This window comes from Cydia fagiglandana, chromosome 14 (genome assembly GCF_963556715.1).
Source record: "Cydia fagiglandana chromosome 14, ilCydFagi1.1, whole genome shotgun sequence".
Taxonomy (NCBI): domain Eukaryota; kingdom Metazoa; phylum Arthropoda; class Insecta; order Lepidoptera; family Tortricidae; genus Cydia; species Cydia fagiglandana.
The window spans coordinates 15,022,564-15,042,821 of record NC_085945.1 but is presented as its reverse complement, the minus strand read 5'-3'; the positions used below and the strand labels follow the sequence as shown (position 1 = coordinate 15,042,821).

The 20,258-nt window shown below is 36.3% G+C and overlaps 1 protein-coding gene across 1 annotated transcript; it reads left to right on the top strand.

The window, feature by feature from the left end:
- Positions 1–253: 253 nt before the first annotated feature.
- LOC134670458 (neuropeptides capa receptor-like) lies at positions 254–6,826 on the top strand. The gene is made up of 7 exons (XM_063528284.1): positions 254–354; positions 1,032–1,234; positions 2,535–2,694; positions 3,312–3,388; positions 4,061–4,137; positions 5,390–5,493; positions 6,591–6,826. Exons 1-7 carry the CDS (start codon positions 254–256, stop codon positions 6,724–6,726), a joined length of 858 nt encoding a protein of 285 aa, XP_063384354.1. The 3' UTR covers positions 6,727–6,826.
- The last annotated feature ends 13,432 nt before the right edge of the window (positions 6,827–20,258 follow it).

Below are 20,258 nucleotides of genomic sequence, written 5' to 3'. Positions count from 1 at the left end.
ATTTGTTGTTATAGCGGCAACAGAAATACATCATCTGTGAAAATTTCAACTGTCTAGCTATCACGGTTCGTGAGATACAGCTTGGTGACAGACGGACGGACGGACAGCGAAGTCTTAGTAATAGGGTCCCGTTTTACCCTTTGGGTACGGAACCCTAAAAATTATAAAGATACACACGAAAGAAATGTCACATGAAGAAATTACGCAGTAATACGTGCATTTTTTAATAGAAACCATAAAAATATATATAAATATGATTCCAGGCTTGGCGCCCGAGCTGTGGTACTACTGGCAGATGTACCCGTACATATTCGGCGAGGTCACATGTCGTCTCACCAACTTCCTAAGAGCCACGTAAGTTATCGATCGAGCGAAGCGAACATCTTATTTCATTTAGGGACAAAAGTCAGCTAAGGGCACAAAAATAAAATAAACGGACAAGTTCGAATCGGACTCGCCCAGCGAGGGCTCCGTACTTTTAGTATTTGGGTCAAACAGAAATATGTGTTACGTTTTTCCTGTAGACATACACAAGAGTTAAGGGCTATAAAGGTTAATTTTCTTATTTAACCCTTATCCACGTGAAAAGGTCCTCCTTTTATTTAAAGAACTATGATAAAATCATTACTTACATGCCCACAAGCTGTTAACTATTGCCCACAGGAGAGAAAACTAGTTTGTTCGCGCGAACTGTACATTTTTCTCTTTGACCCATTTATTGTTATCGCGGCAACAGAACAGAAATATATACATACTTAATCTGTGAAAATTTCAACTGTCTAGCTATCACGGTTATTCTATGCAATAGGTTAAATACAATGATATGCAATAAAGAGTATGAGTATGAGTTCATGAGATACAGCCTGGTGACAGACAGACAGACAGTGAAGTCTTAGTAATAGGGTCCCGTTTTTACCGTTTGAGTACGGAACCCTAAAAACGAATACCACTTGCAAGGCGGTCCATATTTAAAGTATAGTCGCGAGCGAGAACGCAACTCATGCTATTATAGCAGGTGATTTTGTTTGCAGGGGCACCTGGGCTTCATCGCTAACTGTAGTAGCGTTTTCCATAGAGCGTTACGCAGCGATCTGCCATCACAGTCCCTCCCGTTCGCGGGACCGTAGGCAAGTTGCGATGGCGATACTCGCCATTTGGAGCGTCAGCGTCGCGACTGCGCTGCCAGCGATGCATGTGCACCATGTTGTGAAAAACCCCGTGGTAGTGTATCCAGGTAGGTTACGTATAGTGTTAGAAACATACCAATTCGAACTTTAAGATACGTCAATTAGGCCCACTTGCACCATTCCACTAACCCGGGGTTAACCGGTTAAACCAGGAATTGCCATGGTTAGCTATACAATTTGACACTATGTTAACAGTTTAACCGCTTAACCCCGGGTTAGTGGAATGGTGCAAGTGGGCCTTAATAGATCTAGAAACAATATGGATCAGAGGATTCAGAGGTGTCAGTGTCAAAAGACATGTTTTATTTTGAAGAAACGTCACCCTGACTACTAGACCACCCGATCACGGCGGTACTCGTCCCAATTTCATAATTATTAGTGACCCGCTTCGGTTTGCACGGATTACACAAAAACATAACAAATTATACACCTAAACCTTTCTCAAGAATTACTCTATTGATAGGTGAAACCCGCATGAAAATCCATTCAGTAGTTTTTGAGTTTATCGCGAACATACAAACGCGCAAACAGACAGACGCGGCAAAGGACTTGGTATTATAATGCCATCTATATGACATCTATTTCAATTTCAGTTTGTAACAAATCTTTTTATTCTCTGCCCTTAGTCCCAACTTTATTTGGGGTCGGGCCTTCTTGTGAGTTTGCGCCAGGCCGGTCTATCCTGGGTTGTCAACAATGGGATATGCTGAGGTTTTAGGTCCCTTTCGACAGTGTGTCACCAAGTGGCGGGCCGTCTGTCTCCGCTTCTTGATCGCTGCGTGCTATTAATGTTCAGAACTCTTTTTGCAAGCTTTTATTTAGTTTCACCTGACCGTCGTTGTCTGTGTGTAATCAAATCTTGCAAGTTAAATTTGATCCACTTCTCGGTTTCCGATTGAGCTGAAATTTTGCATACATATGTAAGTCGGGTGACAATGCAATATTATGGTATCATTGAGCTGATCTGATCATGGAGACTGGAGGTGGCCATAGGAACTCTGTGATAAAACAACGAAACCTAATTGTGTTTGGGGTTCTTAGAATTGTCTCGATGAGTAATAGGCACTGGTCCCACCGCGAGCTAGTAAGCTATGAGCTATCGGCTATAAACACGAACAAAAGATAAGCACTCCCGTGTAAATAAAAGAGACACGGCGATATTTATAGCTCACCGCTGGGCGAGTAACTATAAATATCGCCGTGTCGATGTGTTGTACCAAAAATGAAATTTTTGCCAAAAAGTTATTACGGAGTAGCTGTCGTCTCGCCTCATGGCGTGCCCTACATCTTAGCCCCTCTTTGACCTTCTTGAAATAAATCTACTTAAACTTTTTCTACTATTTGCAGGAACAGGAAAGGTTCCGTCACTCACCCAGCTGTGCCGGGTCCCTGAAGACCGCCAGTACAAATATTACAACCACCTGTACGCCACCACCTGCGCGCTGTTCTTCTTCATACCTATGGCTGTTCTCGTGTTGGTGTATATTAAAATTGCAGTGTTTATAAGGTAAACAACAACTTGCGGCAGTGGGGAAGACACTCCTGACTTCGGTCGAACTCGGCTCCGCTTGGTGCAACATTGCTCCGAGCAATTAGGGTTGGCACCACTTGACTTCCTTTTGCGTGTCCGACTACAGATAAGATAATCACTTGATTTTTGACAACCCTAAAGAGCCGAAAGGGATAGTGCCATATATATTAGAAAGGGATAGCATAATTCTACCCCGAACCGCTGTCAAACTTCGGGTTTGTAGGAAGTGTCCTTTCTGTACGGTACTACTATTAGTTCTTCTATGCTGGCGGTCTAGCATAAGTTGCGTTCTCATGCTAGCAAGTTGCGTTCTCATGCTAGCAAGTTGCAACTCATGATCATGCTAGCAAGTCGCAACTCATGATCATGCTAGCAAGTCGCAACTCATGATCATGCTAGCAAGTCGCAACTCATAATCATGCTAGCAAGTCGCAACTCATGATCATGCTAGCAAGTCGCAACTCATAATCATGTTAGCAAGTCGCAACCCATGCTAGCAAGTCTGGTATAAGATTCACAGCTAAAAATACGCTCCCATACAATCGTACTTACGCTCTCATTTTTAAAACAATAAACTGTGTTTTTGGTTTCAGATCGCATAGACAACAGGCGAGAAACAACGGCATCAGAAGCAACTGCTCTGAGGACAATAAAATATTCAAAGTTTTAGGTAACTATCGCATATATAGGGTGGAAAGATAAGTCGGGCCCTGGAGGGAAACTACCTTAAAACCTTAAGCTGGCTCATTTTACTTAAAGGAGACATTCCTTTATTTTTAAAAAGAAACAAAACTGCATTCAAAGATTTTGTAAAACTCGCTTGCCTCGCTCGGGACTCGAACCGACTAATAATTCCAAAAAATAAAAACTCGCAATTTTATTCTACTAGTCGATACAGTTAATGTTAATGATGACATTTCTCCAAGAAACATTAGGTCTTACACTCGTCTATCGTACAAAATATCCATAAAATCTAATATTTAGTACTTAAGATTTTTTTAGACAAGCCAAATTGAAGAAAAAAAGAAAAAAACTTTGAATGCAGTTTTGTTTCTTTAAAAAAATAAATGAATGTCTCCTTTAAGTAAAATGAGCCAGCTTAAGGATTTAAGGTAGTTTCCCTCCAGGGCCCGACTTATCTTTCCATCCTGTATAATAAGTATTATACATAATTATATGAGGAAATTAGGCTATGTTCAAGTTATTTTTGTAACAATCAACTCTCGTAACTAATAAAAATTGTTTTATTGTTATTTATACTAGTAATAGAGTACCCCCATCTTAAATGCCAGCAACGCACTTGCAATCACTAAGTTGCAATAATTATGTTTTTTTTTTTCAGTGGCAGTGGTGCTTGCGTTCTTCATGTGTGGCGCTCCGTACCACTACCAACGCCTAACTACAATATACAGTGAACCGGTAATACAGTCTGGGGCCTATTGCATACTAAAATACAAGCTAAAACTATTAGTGATTTTGTAAGTATGTCACTATGTAAATCACTATTTGTATTAGATTGTCGGCCCGATTCTAACTAAGATACGTCAGTATCAAATGTGCCGTTTCTTCAAACAAAAGCGTCACTTTTAACACTGACACATCTAATCCGTATCGTTTCTAGATCTATTAATTGACGTATCTTAAAGTTCTAATCGGGCAGTGTATTTTATTATGCAATCCGGCCCTGATATCTCCATTGAATTATTATTTACCTGCTAACGTATAGAACCGGCACACGTTTTTTTTACATAATCTACACCTATAGGTACATAAATCTTTGATTAGGTACATTTATAGTCATCTCAAAACCTAGAATAGGTGAGCTTCACCGCTAATGATTTAACGTTGGATAATATCGTTTAAGCGATAAGACTGCCCGTTGTAACCTTTAAGGATGACTCACGTTGAGACGGTCCGGGCCCGGGCCGATGCGTCCGACACTTCATGGCTGGCTCAGCAGCGGAGTCCGCGGCAAGGGCTAAGCACGCGAAGTATTCCGCGCTGGAATCCTCGTACGACTTTGTGCCGGTGGCTATCGAGACGGCAGGCCCGTGGGGGTCAGAGGCTCGCGCCTTTTTTAGGGAATTGGGGCGTCGTTTGCGCGAGAGAGGCTGCGATCCTCGCTCTGGGTCGTATCTGGTCCAGCAGGTTTCCATTGCAGTTCAGCGGGGGAACGCAGCGGGAATAATGGGGACCTTTGAGCCGGGTACGATTCAGGGTGGTTTATTTTAGATTATTTAATAATTTATGTATTGTGCCGTGTTTATTTGTAGTTTTAGTGATTTGGGCGGTAGGTGTCAGTTTCGACAGAAACCAGTTGAGATTTTGGACAAAATCTCTATAATTTAGATTCTGGTTACTTCAGATTACCTATAGTTCGGTTTCTGAATGAGACGGTTTCGGAAAAAAAAGTCACTTTTTTTTCAATTCAATTTCTGAGTAGGTCAGATTCTTAGCAGGTTACGGTCATTATAGTATCAAATCAGATGACCATTAAGTTTGATACGAAAAAATGAGATTATAATTCGCTGATGATAACAAGAAATAACTTAAAATGTAGTCAGTATTATGGCCGCTGCGAAAGGGGCGGCTGTAGGGCCTGGAGCCGACGGCGGCAAAGACTGCAAATGCGCCACTGGGTGTGCCATAAAAAGTATTGTATTGTAAACAGGACGAGTACCCGGAGTATCACAGGAAGGTGTTCGTGCTCACGGCGCTGTTTTACTACGTGTCGGCCACAGTCAATCCCATTCTCTACAATGCTATGAGCAAAAGGTAAGTCTGAAGACTTACCGTGAACGCTGTCTGTATTTTATCCTAGAATTTTTGGTCTAGCAAGCACGAAGCGAGGCCTGTACTCTTTTAAGGGTTCCGTACCCAAAGGGTAAAAACGAGTATAGTATTAAGTACTAAGAATCCTCTGTCCGTCTGTTTGTCTGTCTGTCAACAGGCAGTATCTCATGAACCGTGATAGCTAGACAGTTGTAATTTTGACAGATTCTGTTGCCGCTATAACAAATACTAAAAACAAAAAAAAAAATATTTAAGTAGGGCTCCCTGACAACAAACTTGATTATTTGTCGTTTTATGCGTAATGGTACGGAACCCTTCGTGCGCGAGTCCGACTCGCACTTAGCCGGTTTTTATCATAAATAAGAGGCTAACTAGCAGAATCAATACCCGCTTCAGTGACCATCAGATATATCGGAGCGTCCAATGTGTTCACATTTCACAATTAACAAGATATTAAAGTGTGTGTTTAAATATTTTTGGGAATATACTCCGAAATCTGATGGCGCCTGTATATTTCGCTTCATCGGCTTCGGATTTAAAAACTGCCCTTAATTCTCCTTATCAATATTTAACCGAGAAAAACAGAAACAAAGTCCACTGCGGCAGCCTTTTGTAAAATTCAAGAGAATTCAAATCGGTGAATCAGCAATTTCTTTGATGTTTAATAATTCACAACTGCGGAGATTCATTCCTCTCGGAATACTTCAGTATTTATTCGATTCTTTTTTTTTTTCAAGATGGAGAAATTTTGCCGTAGGTATATCTCATACCTACTTTATTATAATATTTCATTCACTGTAATAATTGGACGTATTTTGAAAACGGGAACTATTCACTGTTTTATATTAAGGTTAATGTACTTACTCATTCACTGTTTTATATTAAGGTTCGATTTTCAATGACCTACCTACACCTACTGTTATTATCTGTATTTGTTCCTAATAAAATGTTATACTTCAAGTAAAAGTATAATGCACAAAGAAAAAAATAGTTAAGTAGTTCCAAAAAACACCAAACTAAATTGACTCCCAGTGGAAATTCATTTACCTACTTAACGTTTTAAATATATTATATTACAGGTATCGAAAAGCATTCAAGGAAGTCATTACCAGGACAAGAAGACAACAAAATGTTCCAATGACTAGTGTAGCCAAGGAAACCAGCAAAAAATATAATACGACCATCGCTGATTCTTACACCGCAGTAGCTACTTAATATTCGCGAATCATCGGCCATTCTTAGAAGATAAGATAAAAATAAGATAAAGATACAATGCGCTTATAAACGCCAAATAAAGCTACACCGGCTCCAACCCTACACCTCTGCCCCGAGAAGATTTAAAACCCCCCTCAATGGAAGTATACCATAGATACAAAATTGCACCTGACTATATTTTGTAAGGCTATGATAAAAATTAACAAACGACAGACAATAATACGAACAAGACAAGCTATGATAAATACATCGAAAATATAATACTCACCTTCTTAGTCCTACAAACTTTAGGTAATGTTATGTGACCCACTAAACTTCTTTGACACATTCCCTTAGTATGTATTTTTTTGTTTAGTTATATTTTTATCTTCAAATTATTGATTATAAAATAATAGAACATTTAATATTGCACCATACATATATAAGAAGATTAAATTTCCTGTTATTTGAAGTCCACGCTAACTCAGTGGTTTCCTAAGGCGCGTCAAGGCCCTTTGATCAAAGCGTTAAACAACTTTGCCAAAATTAAGACTAATTAGTATAACTATGAACAATGCGTGGTATATGAGATAATTACCCATTAACATATGGTAAATACGTGTCTTATTACAAAGTTTACAAATGACTAGGTAGTTAGAGGTATTCTATTATCGATATCTACAGTTAGAGCATAATTATTTTCCGTCGTATTTTCACGGAAACGCACGTCTTACTATTTCAGTCATTATCGGTACAAACATTGCTGAGGTTGACAAAAGTAGCATAACATAATATACGAATGTTTCCGAGAAACTACGACGGAAAACAGTTATGCACTAGGTAGGTACGTCTGTACCGATGTCTAAGGTAGGTAGGTACCTATTTGAACTGTAAATGTATTTAAAAATCAAACAAGGTGAAGGAAATTATTTAATAAATAAAAGACAATGTTTGGCTTTGAAAGCAAATTATATTAAAAAAATAACATGTCATTATTTAATGCAATACCATTTTGTACTTACTCAAACTTTTTAATTAGATCAGAAATCATTATTACTTATAAATAATACATTCTTGAATTACAAGCGTTAAAGTAAAATGTAGGTGCGATGTTCAAAATATATAAAGTTTTAACATTATTTTCGTATACCTAAACACTAAACAATATAAGTAGGTAACTAAATATAAAAACGAATCTTAAAAAGCGTAGCATACCTAAACGTTATTAAAAGTACACTCCACTGAAATTACTTAGTTGCAAAATATTACAAATGTTCCTTTAGGTATTATATAAATGTCAGACATAAATGTTAAATCAGATGGTATCGAGCACAATTTCATACTATTTTAAGCATTAAATAACCAATGTAAACTAAATGAATAAACAGAGTTTTTTTATTCATAACTTCTTATTTGACCACTTTGAGAAGTTTCAAATGCCTACACTAAATCTAAAAATCTGGTTGAAAATACGACGAAGAATGAAAAAAAAGCATACATATGTAAGAGCTCGTTGAATGGAGGTACTGGGTATTCGATATTTTTCCGATTTTAAACATTAACTTACACTACTCATTCCGTTGGGCCTTTTTTAGGAATGGTTCTTAAATAGAAAACAGGGAAATTGTCTTCAAATAGTTAATAAGTGGTTAGGATTTCCCTGCTTCATGATGCGATGGATTTCATGATGCGATGTCTAGCTCAGCCGTATGTTTTAAAGGTGCTGGTAGACTTAAGCATTCACTTGTAAAGAATTCTCGCGAACAGAAGAATGTAGTAGCGTACCGAATCTGCTTAAAAACGGCGGAATGTCAATGTCCTGCTCGAGTGAATGCTCAAGTCTATAAGCACCTTAATCAGCAGCGCCCTATCTATTCTAGAAGCATTGGCCCCAGAGAACACGTAGTGTATTTAATTTGTCTGTATTCTTAATATAGGCGCCGTAAGTTAATGGATCCCATCCCATCTAACCTTTGCGTATTTTTCTACATGTAATTAATGTTCCCACCCTCCCACCGCAAAAATAATTAATAATTAATTGCATGTAAAAAATACGCAAGTAAGTATAACGGGTTAACACTGATTAACTATCGCGTTATCTTTTCGCGAATTAGCAAAGTAATATTTTGGTTTTTATTAATATAAATTTCCGCAAAGTAAGTAACGCCTGAATCTATTCACTATTTAACCTTAGGTACTCATTTCCTTGTGACTTGTGACACATTTGCCAAACCAGACTATAGGTACCTCTCTCCATAAACTATGAAAGCGAAAAGTAATGTTCAGTTTTTGTGTCGCAAAAATATTCACCTCATTCTTGATTTTAGCAATACATCATTATTGTGTTAACATTTCTGTAGATGATGATATGTATGTAAAGTTTAGTAAAACTTTTAAGAGAACAAGTTAGGAAAGTAGAAAGTACTTAAAAGAATTAATCGGTAAAGAAAAACGCGAAATACGAATGCTATATTACCAACTTATCGACACTCGCCTACTCTCGCAAGGAAAAAGGTTAAGAAAAATATAAGCTCAATGTGGGGAAGATCGACATATAACCTTTATTTCTGGGAAGACCGTCATAGAACTCTCGTATTTGTATACGTACGTAGCTCAGTCAGACACAGGACACAGTCAAAGCTCCCCACCCCGGCTCTACCGATCTTCTGTGTGGGAAGTATGTGTACAAACGCAAGAGTTATAAGCGATGAAAGAGCTAAAATATTTACCCCCTTATTCATAGACACGCTACAAACTTCAATTAGCTAATAATCGTGAATCTTTATCTGTCATTTTGACTTATGTAGGTACACGTAACTTTGTAAGAAAGGGATAAAACATAATTTAACTAAATCAGGCCCATAAAGTTTTATGAATAAGGGGGTTAGACGGTCTTCTCCACATTAACCTAATAAGAAGGGAAGCTTATCTTGGAAAAAATTATAACATAGTTTCAAAACTAAAATTTAGGTAGGTACGTGAATATACCTATAATTAATCCTTTGTTTGAAGTTTTTAACTTTCGATATGTGTATGATGAATAGACCAAAATGTCGTTTAGAACCCTTTACTTTTATTCTATTGTAATATTAACAGAGTATTATAATAATACATATTTACAATTCCATTTTGAATAGAATAATCATTGGACAAAATAACATAATACATAATGGAATCTAGGAATAATTGTAAATAAGGCGTAGGTAGTGTACTGTCAAGTCAAACCAGCCAACTATAGTTAACCACCCACCCACCCACTACAACTATATGGTCCGCGAATTTAAATTTTGAACTTTAAACCCTAATTAAGTATCAATACCAATGTTCTTTTTTGATTTTCTGTTTTTGAAGTGAAAACTTCTTTAGCGGCGCTGGGCACTTTTTGAGGTGGGGAAAAAATGATAAACTCGAGACAGCGTAATGCGATCACGTGACCGTAACGTTTAGATGGCATTTAAATCAAATATAGAAAAACTCAATGACATTTACATAAAAAAGGTTCTAATCTTGTTCGGGTTGAAATACGAGGATTTCACAGTTACATTCTAACTTTATATCACTCAAATATAAGTAATTCAATAAAGCTACATCTTGATGAAATCGCTAATAAAAGTGAACTCTAGTACAGGTGAATAAAACTCAAAATATCATGCCCAAATATATTTAGATGCGAGGTCTGCAAGGTAACTTTACAATTTCTATTCGAATTTTAAACAATTAACGCTACAAATTTGAATTTCGAATTTTAAACAAGCTCAACAGTGACCAGCAATTTCGGAACTAAAGTTTTTCAATAGAAAGGAGGATGGGTCAATTATACATAGTGCTGCAGACATTTTGAACTAATCATTGAGTTTTCACTTCTGTCGGCACTCCCGGAGTGCAACCCGTTGTTTTTTTCACCCATTTACTTTTTTTGCCATAAAACTACGACGTTAAAATTGAATAATAGTCACACTTAAACAAAGGACAATGGACCATAGTTCTGAGCTTTTGGACTGTATTTGGTTGGTTTAACGTCAACGGTACCTAACTGAAAAATTAAGGTACATTTTGTTAAAATTTGAATGTGATATTATGAACAAAATTAGTATGAAACCTTTACTTGCACGAACTGAACTAATTTATACTTACAATACTCGTATAGTTTACCTATGTTACTTAACCTAGTTATAGACTACTTGGCGAGTGCATTAGTCAGCATGATTAGTTTTTCCTAAAACTATTTAGCACTTTTAGACTGACAATGTGTATACACGCGCAAAGCTTAAATAAAAAATTATGGCATTAAATATGAAATCCAAAGAAACATATTAAGCCACAAAATACCTACAGACTTTTGAGTTTCTCACAGTTGAAATAGAACCATTTAATCACCTAAGCAGTGGCGTAGCTAGCATGGGTGGCACCCGGTGCGGAAATTGTGGGTGTCACCCCAAAATTCAATCAAAATTGTAAAATATATTTAAAAAGAGTAATTGTAATTTTTGTTAATTATCTCAGGATTTACTCCATCGCTTTCTTTTTACGATTTTTTATAGGTGGCACAAGTGATGTTCACGGTCGGGTGTCACCCGTAAATGGGTGACACCCGGGGCGGACCGCCCCCGCCGTCCCGGCCCTAGCTACGCCACTGATAACCTGTGGAGTTTTGACTTTAACCTTTTTCAGTGATTGATAGATATCAAATAGACACCTACTTGGCCAAGTCTTAAGTAGAGTCTGACCAAGCTAACTCTGCAATGACAACGTGTGGAAATGTCGTCATTTTTGTATTTTTTTTGTGAAAATATGACGTTTATAATGACACGTCTTCACATTGTTATGTTCAACTCGGTGCAAAAGTATAGACGGATGTCAGCGCAAGATTGTATCTCCCACCACATTCGCACTGTAGGTACTTATAATTATTATGTCACAGGAGTTAAAAATAAAAATTGAAAAGTTTAATCCACAACTTACAACCATGGTCCAAATTCAAGTATCAGTAAAATATGTATAAGTATTTCTCAAATGAAACATCATTTTCACAACTCAACAGAGTGTCTAATATAGAAAAAGCATTAGTACATATATCTAAGCTCCAAAATAAATGTAGCGAGTACAAATCAAAACGGCTCGAAATCAATGTTAACTTCCTAAGGCCCAAGGTGCTACCTACAGTACTTATCCAGTTCAATGAAATTTAAATCATATTCAATTGGAACAGAGTTGCTTTTGCTTTGTTTCGTTAAGTTTTTCCAAAGCAACTCTATTTCCTACGTAGTAGGTTCAAATTTCTGTAGCAAATTTTACATTTTTCATTTGTATGGCTGGGCCTTAGGAGGTTAAACACCGGACCATAGTTGAATTTATAGACTTTGGTTCCCTGAGTTTACGGTACTAGAGAGTAAAGAATGCTGCTAAAGAGTCTGATAATGATTAATGATTTAACCTAGTGTCTTGAAATTCAAACAAATGAAACAACAACAACAACACACAACAAAACAAACAACAAAACAACAACACACAACAAAAGAGATTCATTTATACCAGTAGGTATAACAAAACAAAAAAAACACGACAATACAAAACAACAAAAGAGATTCAGTTATATATTCGGTATACCTACATATTTATAAATAATTGTCCCTTGCTCTAGATTAGATACTATTTTGTACTTTAAACGTGTTTTTATCAACTTAAGGTGCAGTGGGTTCAGACAGCAGTTTTTGAAAAATCATATACATATTTAGTAAGCGTACAGCGTGTCACGTACGTCGGGCTACGGCCGACACTTTTAGTACCTATGAGAAAGTCGAATTTGCCCGACTTTGGAACGCGTACAGCGCGCCACGTACACATATAAAAAATATAAAAAACAAAAATATAAAAACTGAAAGCTATGTCATTTTTTGCATTTTGGAATAATTCATTAATAACTATTAGGTAAACTTAAATTACTTCCTATACTACAAATTTTTTGTCAGTTACATATCATCATTTTTATACATTTTAGAGGTATACCTACATAATAACTTATTTATTTGATTCTTAGCCCTAAAAATAAAAAAGCATTTTCATGCAAATAAATACCACAGGTCGCATCTATACTAATTCTAAAACCTACATTATACAAAATAGAGTCCGGTTAGTACGACTTCGCATATAACAACCAACCGCTTATAGCGACGTAAGTATAGGCACTTGTTTGGTTTGAGTATGAGCTACTATGAAAGTACAACCGTTTATTACGACTCGGCTTATAACGACCGACCGCTTTTATCGACGGAAATTCAAAATTGTTGGTAAGAAGCTCTCCGTTCCACGCATCCAACTCCCCTCCCCTTTTTGCCTATACGCAACAAGATGAAATTCATGAAATAGTCACGTGATTTTTCGTAATCTTGCAATCTAAATATAATTTTTAAGAAAAAAAACCGACTTCTATGGGGCCCGGTGAAAGATTATGGTAGATGGTGCACTATGTAGAAAAGGAGGTAAAACCAGTACCTACTTTCTAGTAGCATTTCGTTTCCGTAAGGGTCGTAGTTATCTAACCTAACCCACTTCTCTGATAGCAGTTCGGTTCTGTGAGGATCGCAGTTCGAACCTAATCAAACCCACTTTTCTAGTAGCATTTCGTTTCTGTAAGACTCGCAGTTCTAACCAAACCTAACCCACTTTTGTTCGGTTCTGTGAGGATCGCAGTTCAAACCTAACCTAACCCACTTAACGGCGCATGCGGTGCGGTGTACGGGAGTTTGAGCAGAAGGGGTTTGGCATCATCATACCCACATTTTATGGTAGGTAATCATAGTGGTTTATTTAGTTTAGGTATCATAGTGGTTTTCCGGGTCAAGGTCCGGGTCTCTGAGTCAGAGTCCGGGTCCGAGTCCCGGTCCAAGTCCGTGTCCGGGTCCGAGTCCGGGTCCGAGTCCGGGTCCGAGTCCGGGTCCGAGTCCGGGTCCGAGTCCGAGTCCGAGTCCGGGTCCGAACCGGATCTGGGTATGAGTCCGGGTCCCAGTCCAAGTCAAATTCGAAATTCGAAATCACCAAACATGTACTATGCGTCGTTGAAGAGTTCTGTTCTGATCATCATCAGCAGTTCCACTTCATCAAATGCGACAGTTTTTAATGTAAATGCTTGATTTTATGATGAAAATACAAAAAATTCTATACGTATGCCTTTAAGATTTGAGGAGTTCCCTCGATTCCTTATGGATCCCGTCATCAGAACTCGAGCTTGACAGAAATGTGGCTTAAAAACTAAACTTCCTTAACAAACATAACGAAGAGAACAAATCGCCAAACGTTAACTATGCGTCGTTGAAGAGTTCCGTTCTGATCATCATCAGCAGTTCCACTTCATCAAATGCGACAGTTTTTAATGAAAATGCTTGATTTTCTGATGAAAATACAAAAATCTCTATACGCATGCCTTTAAAATTTGAGGAGTTCCCTCGAGTTCTCATGGATCCCATCATCAGAACTCAAGCTTGATAAAATTGTGGCTTAAAAACTTAACTTGCTTAACAAACATAACGAAGAGGACAAATCGCCAAAGGTGAACTATGCGTCGTTGAAGAGTTCCGTTCTGATCATCATCAGCAGTTCCACTTCATCAAATGTCACGTTTTAGAATGTATATGCTTGATTTGTTGATAAAAACACAAAAATCACCATATGTATGCCTTTAAGATTTGAGGAGTTCCGTCGATTCCTCATGGATCCCATCATCAGAACTGGATTTTGACAAAAACGGGACCAATCTGTATGCATATACATACAATCAAAAAAATAATTTTCAAAATCGGTCCAGTAATGACGGAGATATGGAGTAACAAACATAAAAAAAAAAAAATAAAAAAAAAAATAAAAAAAAAAAAACATACAACCGAATTGATAACCTCCTCCTTTGGGATTTGGAAGTCGGTTAAAAACCCAATTCCCATTCTCCAATTGAGTTTAAACTTCACATACATAATTACGTAAGTTGGGTGACAACGCAATATTTTGGTAGATACCTTCGAGTTGATCTGATGATGGACACAGGAGGTGGCCATAGGAACTGTGTGATAAAACAACGTCATCTGGATTAGATCCCCAAGAATTACGACTTTTTATTTTACGGGATTCGAGTGATTTGCGGGTGACGAGTGAGTACGCGTATCTTGAAAAGTGGCTTCTTCTAAACACACAAGTCTCTCCATTTAAGACAAAGTGTTGTAATACTAACGTAAATAAATATTTTTAAAGAAATGTTTTTATTTCTTTGATTGTCGCATTAATTCTTAGCCCATGTCGCATTTTATTTTATTTATTTATTAAGTATTAATAAATACAAAATGATGTAATATTTTAATTTAAAAAATATATTAAAATTGTCAGTTCGTTTAGTACGACGTTCGGTTAGTACGACGTAATATCAGCGGTCCCTTGGGCGTCGTTATAACCGGACTCTACCTACCTACTGTAATTCTAAAAAATATTATTGCCCAATATCAAATAGAATTATTATTAAAAAGTATAAATTATAAGAAAAAATACACAAACTGTCTACTTCAATTACTTACTTCAATTCAAGGGTGGAAAGATAAGTCGGGCCCTGGACGGAGACTACCTTAAATACTTAAGCTGGCTCATTTTACTTAAAGGAGACATTCCTTTTTTAAAAGAAACAAAACTGCATTCAAAGTATTTTTCTTTTTTTCTTCAATGGCTTGTCTAAAAAAATCTTAAGTACTAAATATTAGATTTTATGGATATTTTGTACGACAGACGAGTGTTGGACCTAATGTTTCTTGGAGAAATGTTATCATTAACATTAACTGTATCGACTAGTAAAATTAAATTGCGAGTTTTTATTTTTTGGATTTTTTAGTCGGTTCGAGTCCCGGTAGAAGCAAGCGAGTTTTAGAAAATCTTTGAATGCAGTTTAGTTTCTTTTTAAAAATAAAGGAATGTCTCCTTTAAGTAAAATGAGCCAGCTTAAGGATTTAAGGTAGTTTCCCTCCAGGGCCCGACTTATCTTTCCACCCTGTATACCTACTTTTATTAGAAGCACGTCTTGTTATTTTAGACTCTAGGTACTAATAAATAAGGAGCAAATTAGAATGTCAAGCAAAAGCCAACTAGGGAATATGTATTAATGTATTTTCCCTAGACACATCTATTGTCACTGTTTAACATATCATGACCATCGAGCCCGTCGGTACATACGGCACTAAACATGTACAACGTTACCAAAAGATAAAAATCTAAGGACCTACTTATCTAAAACACAGAAACGAAAGTAGGTATGTACAGTCAACCAATCTGATTCCTAGGCCAATAAAACCATGTTATAATGAATCGATTTGTTTATCTTCTACGACCGCGGTGAGTGATGTACATAGGCATACCCACGGTGGGGCAGTTGCTGCACCCTGGTCTCTGATCATAAGCTAAGAATTTCTGTTTCAACCGTACCCTGTTACAAGTTGTAACTTACAACGTACCCACCCAGCCTCCCCTACTTCTGCCCCACCCCTTAAAAAATGCTGCGTACGTCCATGGTGATGTACAGTCGACGTCAAAGATATGTCTACACTTTTGCACCTTACTCCTTTGTAATAAGGCGAAAAGTGTAAGCATATCTTTGACGTCGACTGTATAGTATCGGTACAAATAGTACTAAGGTTAACAGTAGCATGACAAATACGAAGGTTTCCAATAAAATACGATGGTAAGTCATTTACGACTAGGTACCTAGTTAGTATTGGTATGTAGTGAAACTGACAAGATTATTTACGTTGTCACAAAAAATAAGCATTCATTTTCTTTCTTAAACATATTTTACAAAACATCAATAAAAATTAAAACTACAAACTATATAACGCTGAAACAAAACATATTATCTTCAAAATATTTATAAGCAAACGCAAAGCTTTGTTAAAATTATCAACAGTGTACAAATTGAAAAACATTGTCCACGTGTTTTGGGCCAACCTGTATACTTAACTAGTAATATAATAAAAGGGAGTTTTTTATTAAACGTATGCGATCAAGTTAAGTTTAAAAATGAAGGTTAAGTATTATGTCATATAACAATGAAATATATGTAACTATGGTAACATAATTTAGCACATAATAATTAAGTATTGCATAGTATAATAGTTTACTAAACCTATATGATGAACTGATTAGTCTTTTTTTTTCATTCGTTGGTGATTGATAATTATTTATGATCCTTCATCACTTGAGTTTTATTTTCGAATCCTTTTCAGTGCTTAGACATTCTTGAAATGCTTTAGTTATTTGGAAGTCATACAATTTTTTCGTATCATAGATATTTCGTAAACTATCTACATATCGAAATCCAAGTACCAAAAAAGGGTCTATGCAGGAATAAAAATTATAAGAGAAAGCATGAATAGGGTATTTTACTACTAGTCAAATCAGTTACTTTTTTAGAACTGTCAAAACGATTTGATAATATGGAATTTATATGAAACATTACATTGTGATATCACCGTCAACTCACCTACTTTTTATATTTCTATCCGATTTATTAAATAGAACTTGTGCTTAAAAATAACTCCCATCTGTGTTTTTCTAATAATTATCTGGTGCTTTATTTCATGCATGGTGTAAAATAATTTATTTTTCACCTCAGCAGCTCGAACAAGGGTACTTTGCTTCTTAAAAACAGTGAGCAAAATGCGATTTTGCTCACTGAGTCATTTTGTCTCACTTAGTGAGCAAAATCGCATTTTGCTCACTGAGTGAGACAAAATGTCATTCAAGTGACCTTTATAGTCAAATGTCATTTCAACATGCGGGGCCTAATACAAGTTCGATCGAAACATCTCGTGCGCTTTTGAATCCGTTACTACGCTCAAGATTCTAAATTATAGAATCTTTCGCTTGCACGGGACTCAAAATAAGCACTCGAAGAAATATCAAACTTTGATCTCTTGTTGTACAAATAACTATTAAATACAGTATAATACCCTATTATTTTATTTTTATTTGGAACAACTTTACACGTCTTCTCTTCACATTTTCTTCAAAAGGTGGCACAGGGAAATTCGTCTAAAATAAAACCACCATACCATACCAACCATACCATACCATACCATATCGAATTTGGTGATGAGAGTAAGTGGTGATAAATGTGCAAAGAACCGAAGGTCGATTTTAATTAAATTTGTAATAGTATATATTAGTATAAAATGGAAAGATTTTTGTTAGTTTGTAATTTTATGTCTAAATTTGTATAATATTTTCTCTTTTAAGTAATTTGTAATTTGCCACAGAAAAATTAACTTTTTACCTTTTATTTAATTTGCTATGATTTTGATACGACCTTGATTGGCGCGACTCACGCACGACTTTGAATTCATTCTGCATAAACCAATCGATGTGAGCGATCTTCAACATCGTATCAAAATAAAATTAGAACTGTACCAAATTATCAAATCTGAATCGGAATCAGTGTACAGCAGGCTTAGAGGATATAACCAACGGAGACGCCATGTCTAAAATTTTCGGTACAAAATAGTCTGCCGTTTTTTGCGGGGGAGGGGCACATCAAATGTATAGGTACGTCATGTCAGATAAACGTCAGTCCATACATATGGTTGACATGTGGTTGACCATTGGCCGCCTATTTTCGACAGAGGGGAACGCCTGTTAACGGCGGCTCCATACAGCAGGAGTAAAAAAAGCAAGTAAAAAAATAGCATTAAACCCTCCTTCCTCCTCCCCTCCCTCCTTTCTTCCCTGAGGGGTTCGTAACTCATAGCAGCCATGTTTTTAGTATTATCTAACATATAGGTATGCTAGTTTTAACGTAGGTATTTATTTATTTTATAAATGTCAGGGCAACGCCAATAGGATAATGATGAATGGCATTCATATTGAACATAGAGAAATAGAAATAAGAACCGTTGAGCACTGTGTGCTCAAAGTAACTTTCTACTCTGAGATTGGTTTTCAGTTTTCCTTTTAACGTCCATCTAACCTATATTTAACTGGTTTTCTAACTATGATGACGTGAATAAATGTATTTTCTTTCTTTCTTTCTTTCACTTTATATTTATTACTTACACGCATACCTATTATTAGGTACAAGTTCATCCGTGTTCATGAAAATTTACAATACAATATAATTATATTGTCTTATTTACCTGTACTACTATATTAATACCTACTTCTAGTTTTTATTTACTCGATAACACCCTTTTATGATTTGTCGTACCTAAATAACTTATTTAACATTTATTTAATTAATAAGGCTGCTTGTATATATACAATTATATTTTTTGCATTACTGGCATTGTTTTTTTTTTATTTTAGGTACTAAAAGTGGGTTCCCATATTTTGAGTTCTTATGTACACTCGTAATTCCTACGCTTTACAAATAATTTAAAAAAATGTAATTACAACCCCAATCCAATTGTTTTTGTTTATGTACATTTATTGTGAATTGTGTGAGATGTGCAATCGAGGTATAGGCTACATTCCTACTAGACAAATCAGCTTCTTTTTTAGAACTGTCAAAACGATTTGCTAATATGGAATTTATATGAAAACAAATATAGTGACGTCACGGTAAACTCACATACTTTTTAAATTTCAATCCGATTTATTATATACAAATTGTGTTTAAAAATAGCTGCTATCTATGTTTTTCTAATAATTATCTGGTTCTTTATTTCGTGCACGGTTTGAAATAATTTATTTTAAGTACAGGAAACATCCCTATTGTACAGTCAGCAGCAGAAGTTGCTAAGCGGGCGAGGTGTTCAATTACCTTGACGCGGTCTTATTCTCTTAACTATAAAGGCGCGTCAAGATGATTTTGAACACTTCGCCCGCTTAGCAACTTCTGCTGCCTTCAGTTCTTAACTGAGCCCACTAACAGCTATGTGGATATACCATTTTAGGTTTCAATGTTTCATTTCAGCTTATTTTTAAACGAGAATTATTTTTTCCATCTGTTGTCATTGCCATGTTATACAAGACGGCAATATGTCTGCCATTGTTGGTCAATGAATGTCATAAAATACCAATTTTCATCATGCGAATGAAACTTTTAAGATTTTTTTTACAAAATAAGTTATTGTAAGGTTTAAAAGCATTAATTTGGCGTTTGAAATATAAGAATTATGAGTATCAACAAAATCAAGCGAAAGCAATTTTATTCATAGATATTTTTGTTCAAATGTAAGCAATATCTCAAAGATCTTGACAAAGAATTAACATTTTACAAGAGATGGAATAACTTTTATCAGCTCTCCTTTTTTTCGTAGATTGGTACTAGTATACTCAAATGCGAACTAAAAGTTATATTAACTAACAACGCGTTTATTGAGAAAAAAAATGAATTGTCTGAATCGTCTGACGGCAAATAATGCAAATATCTTGCCTTTACCCACTAAGCGCCACTTGCACCATCCCACTAACCCGGGGTTAACCGGTTAAACCGGTAATCCAGTTTCCATTTGTACTGGTAACCATGGTAACTCCTGGTTTAACCGGTTAACCCCGGGTTAGTGGGATGGTGCAAATGGGCCTAAAGGGTTAAC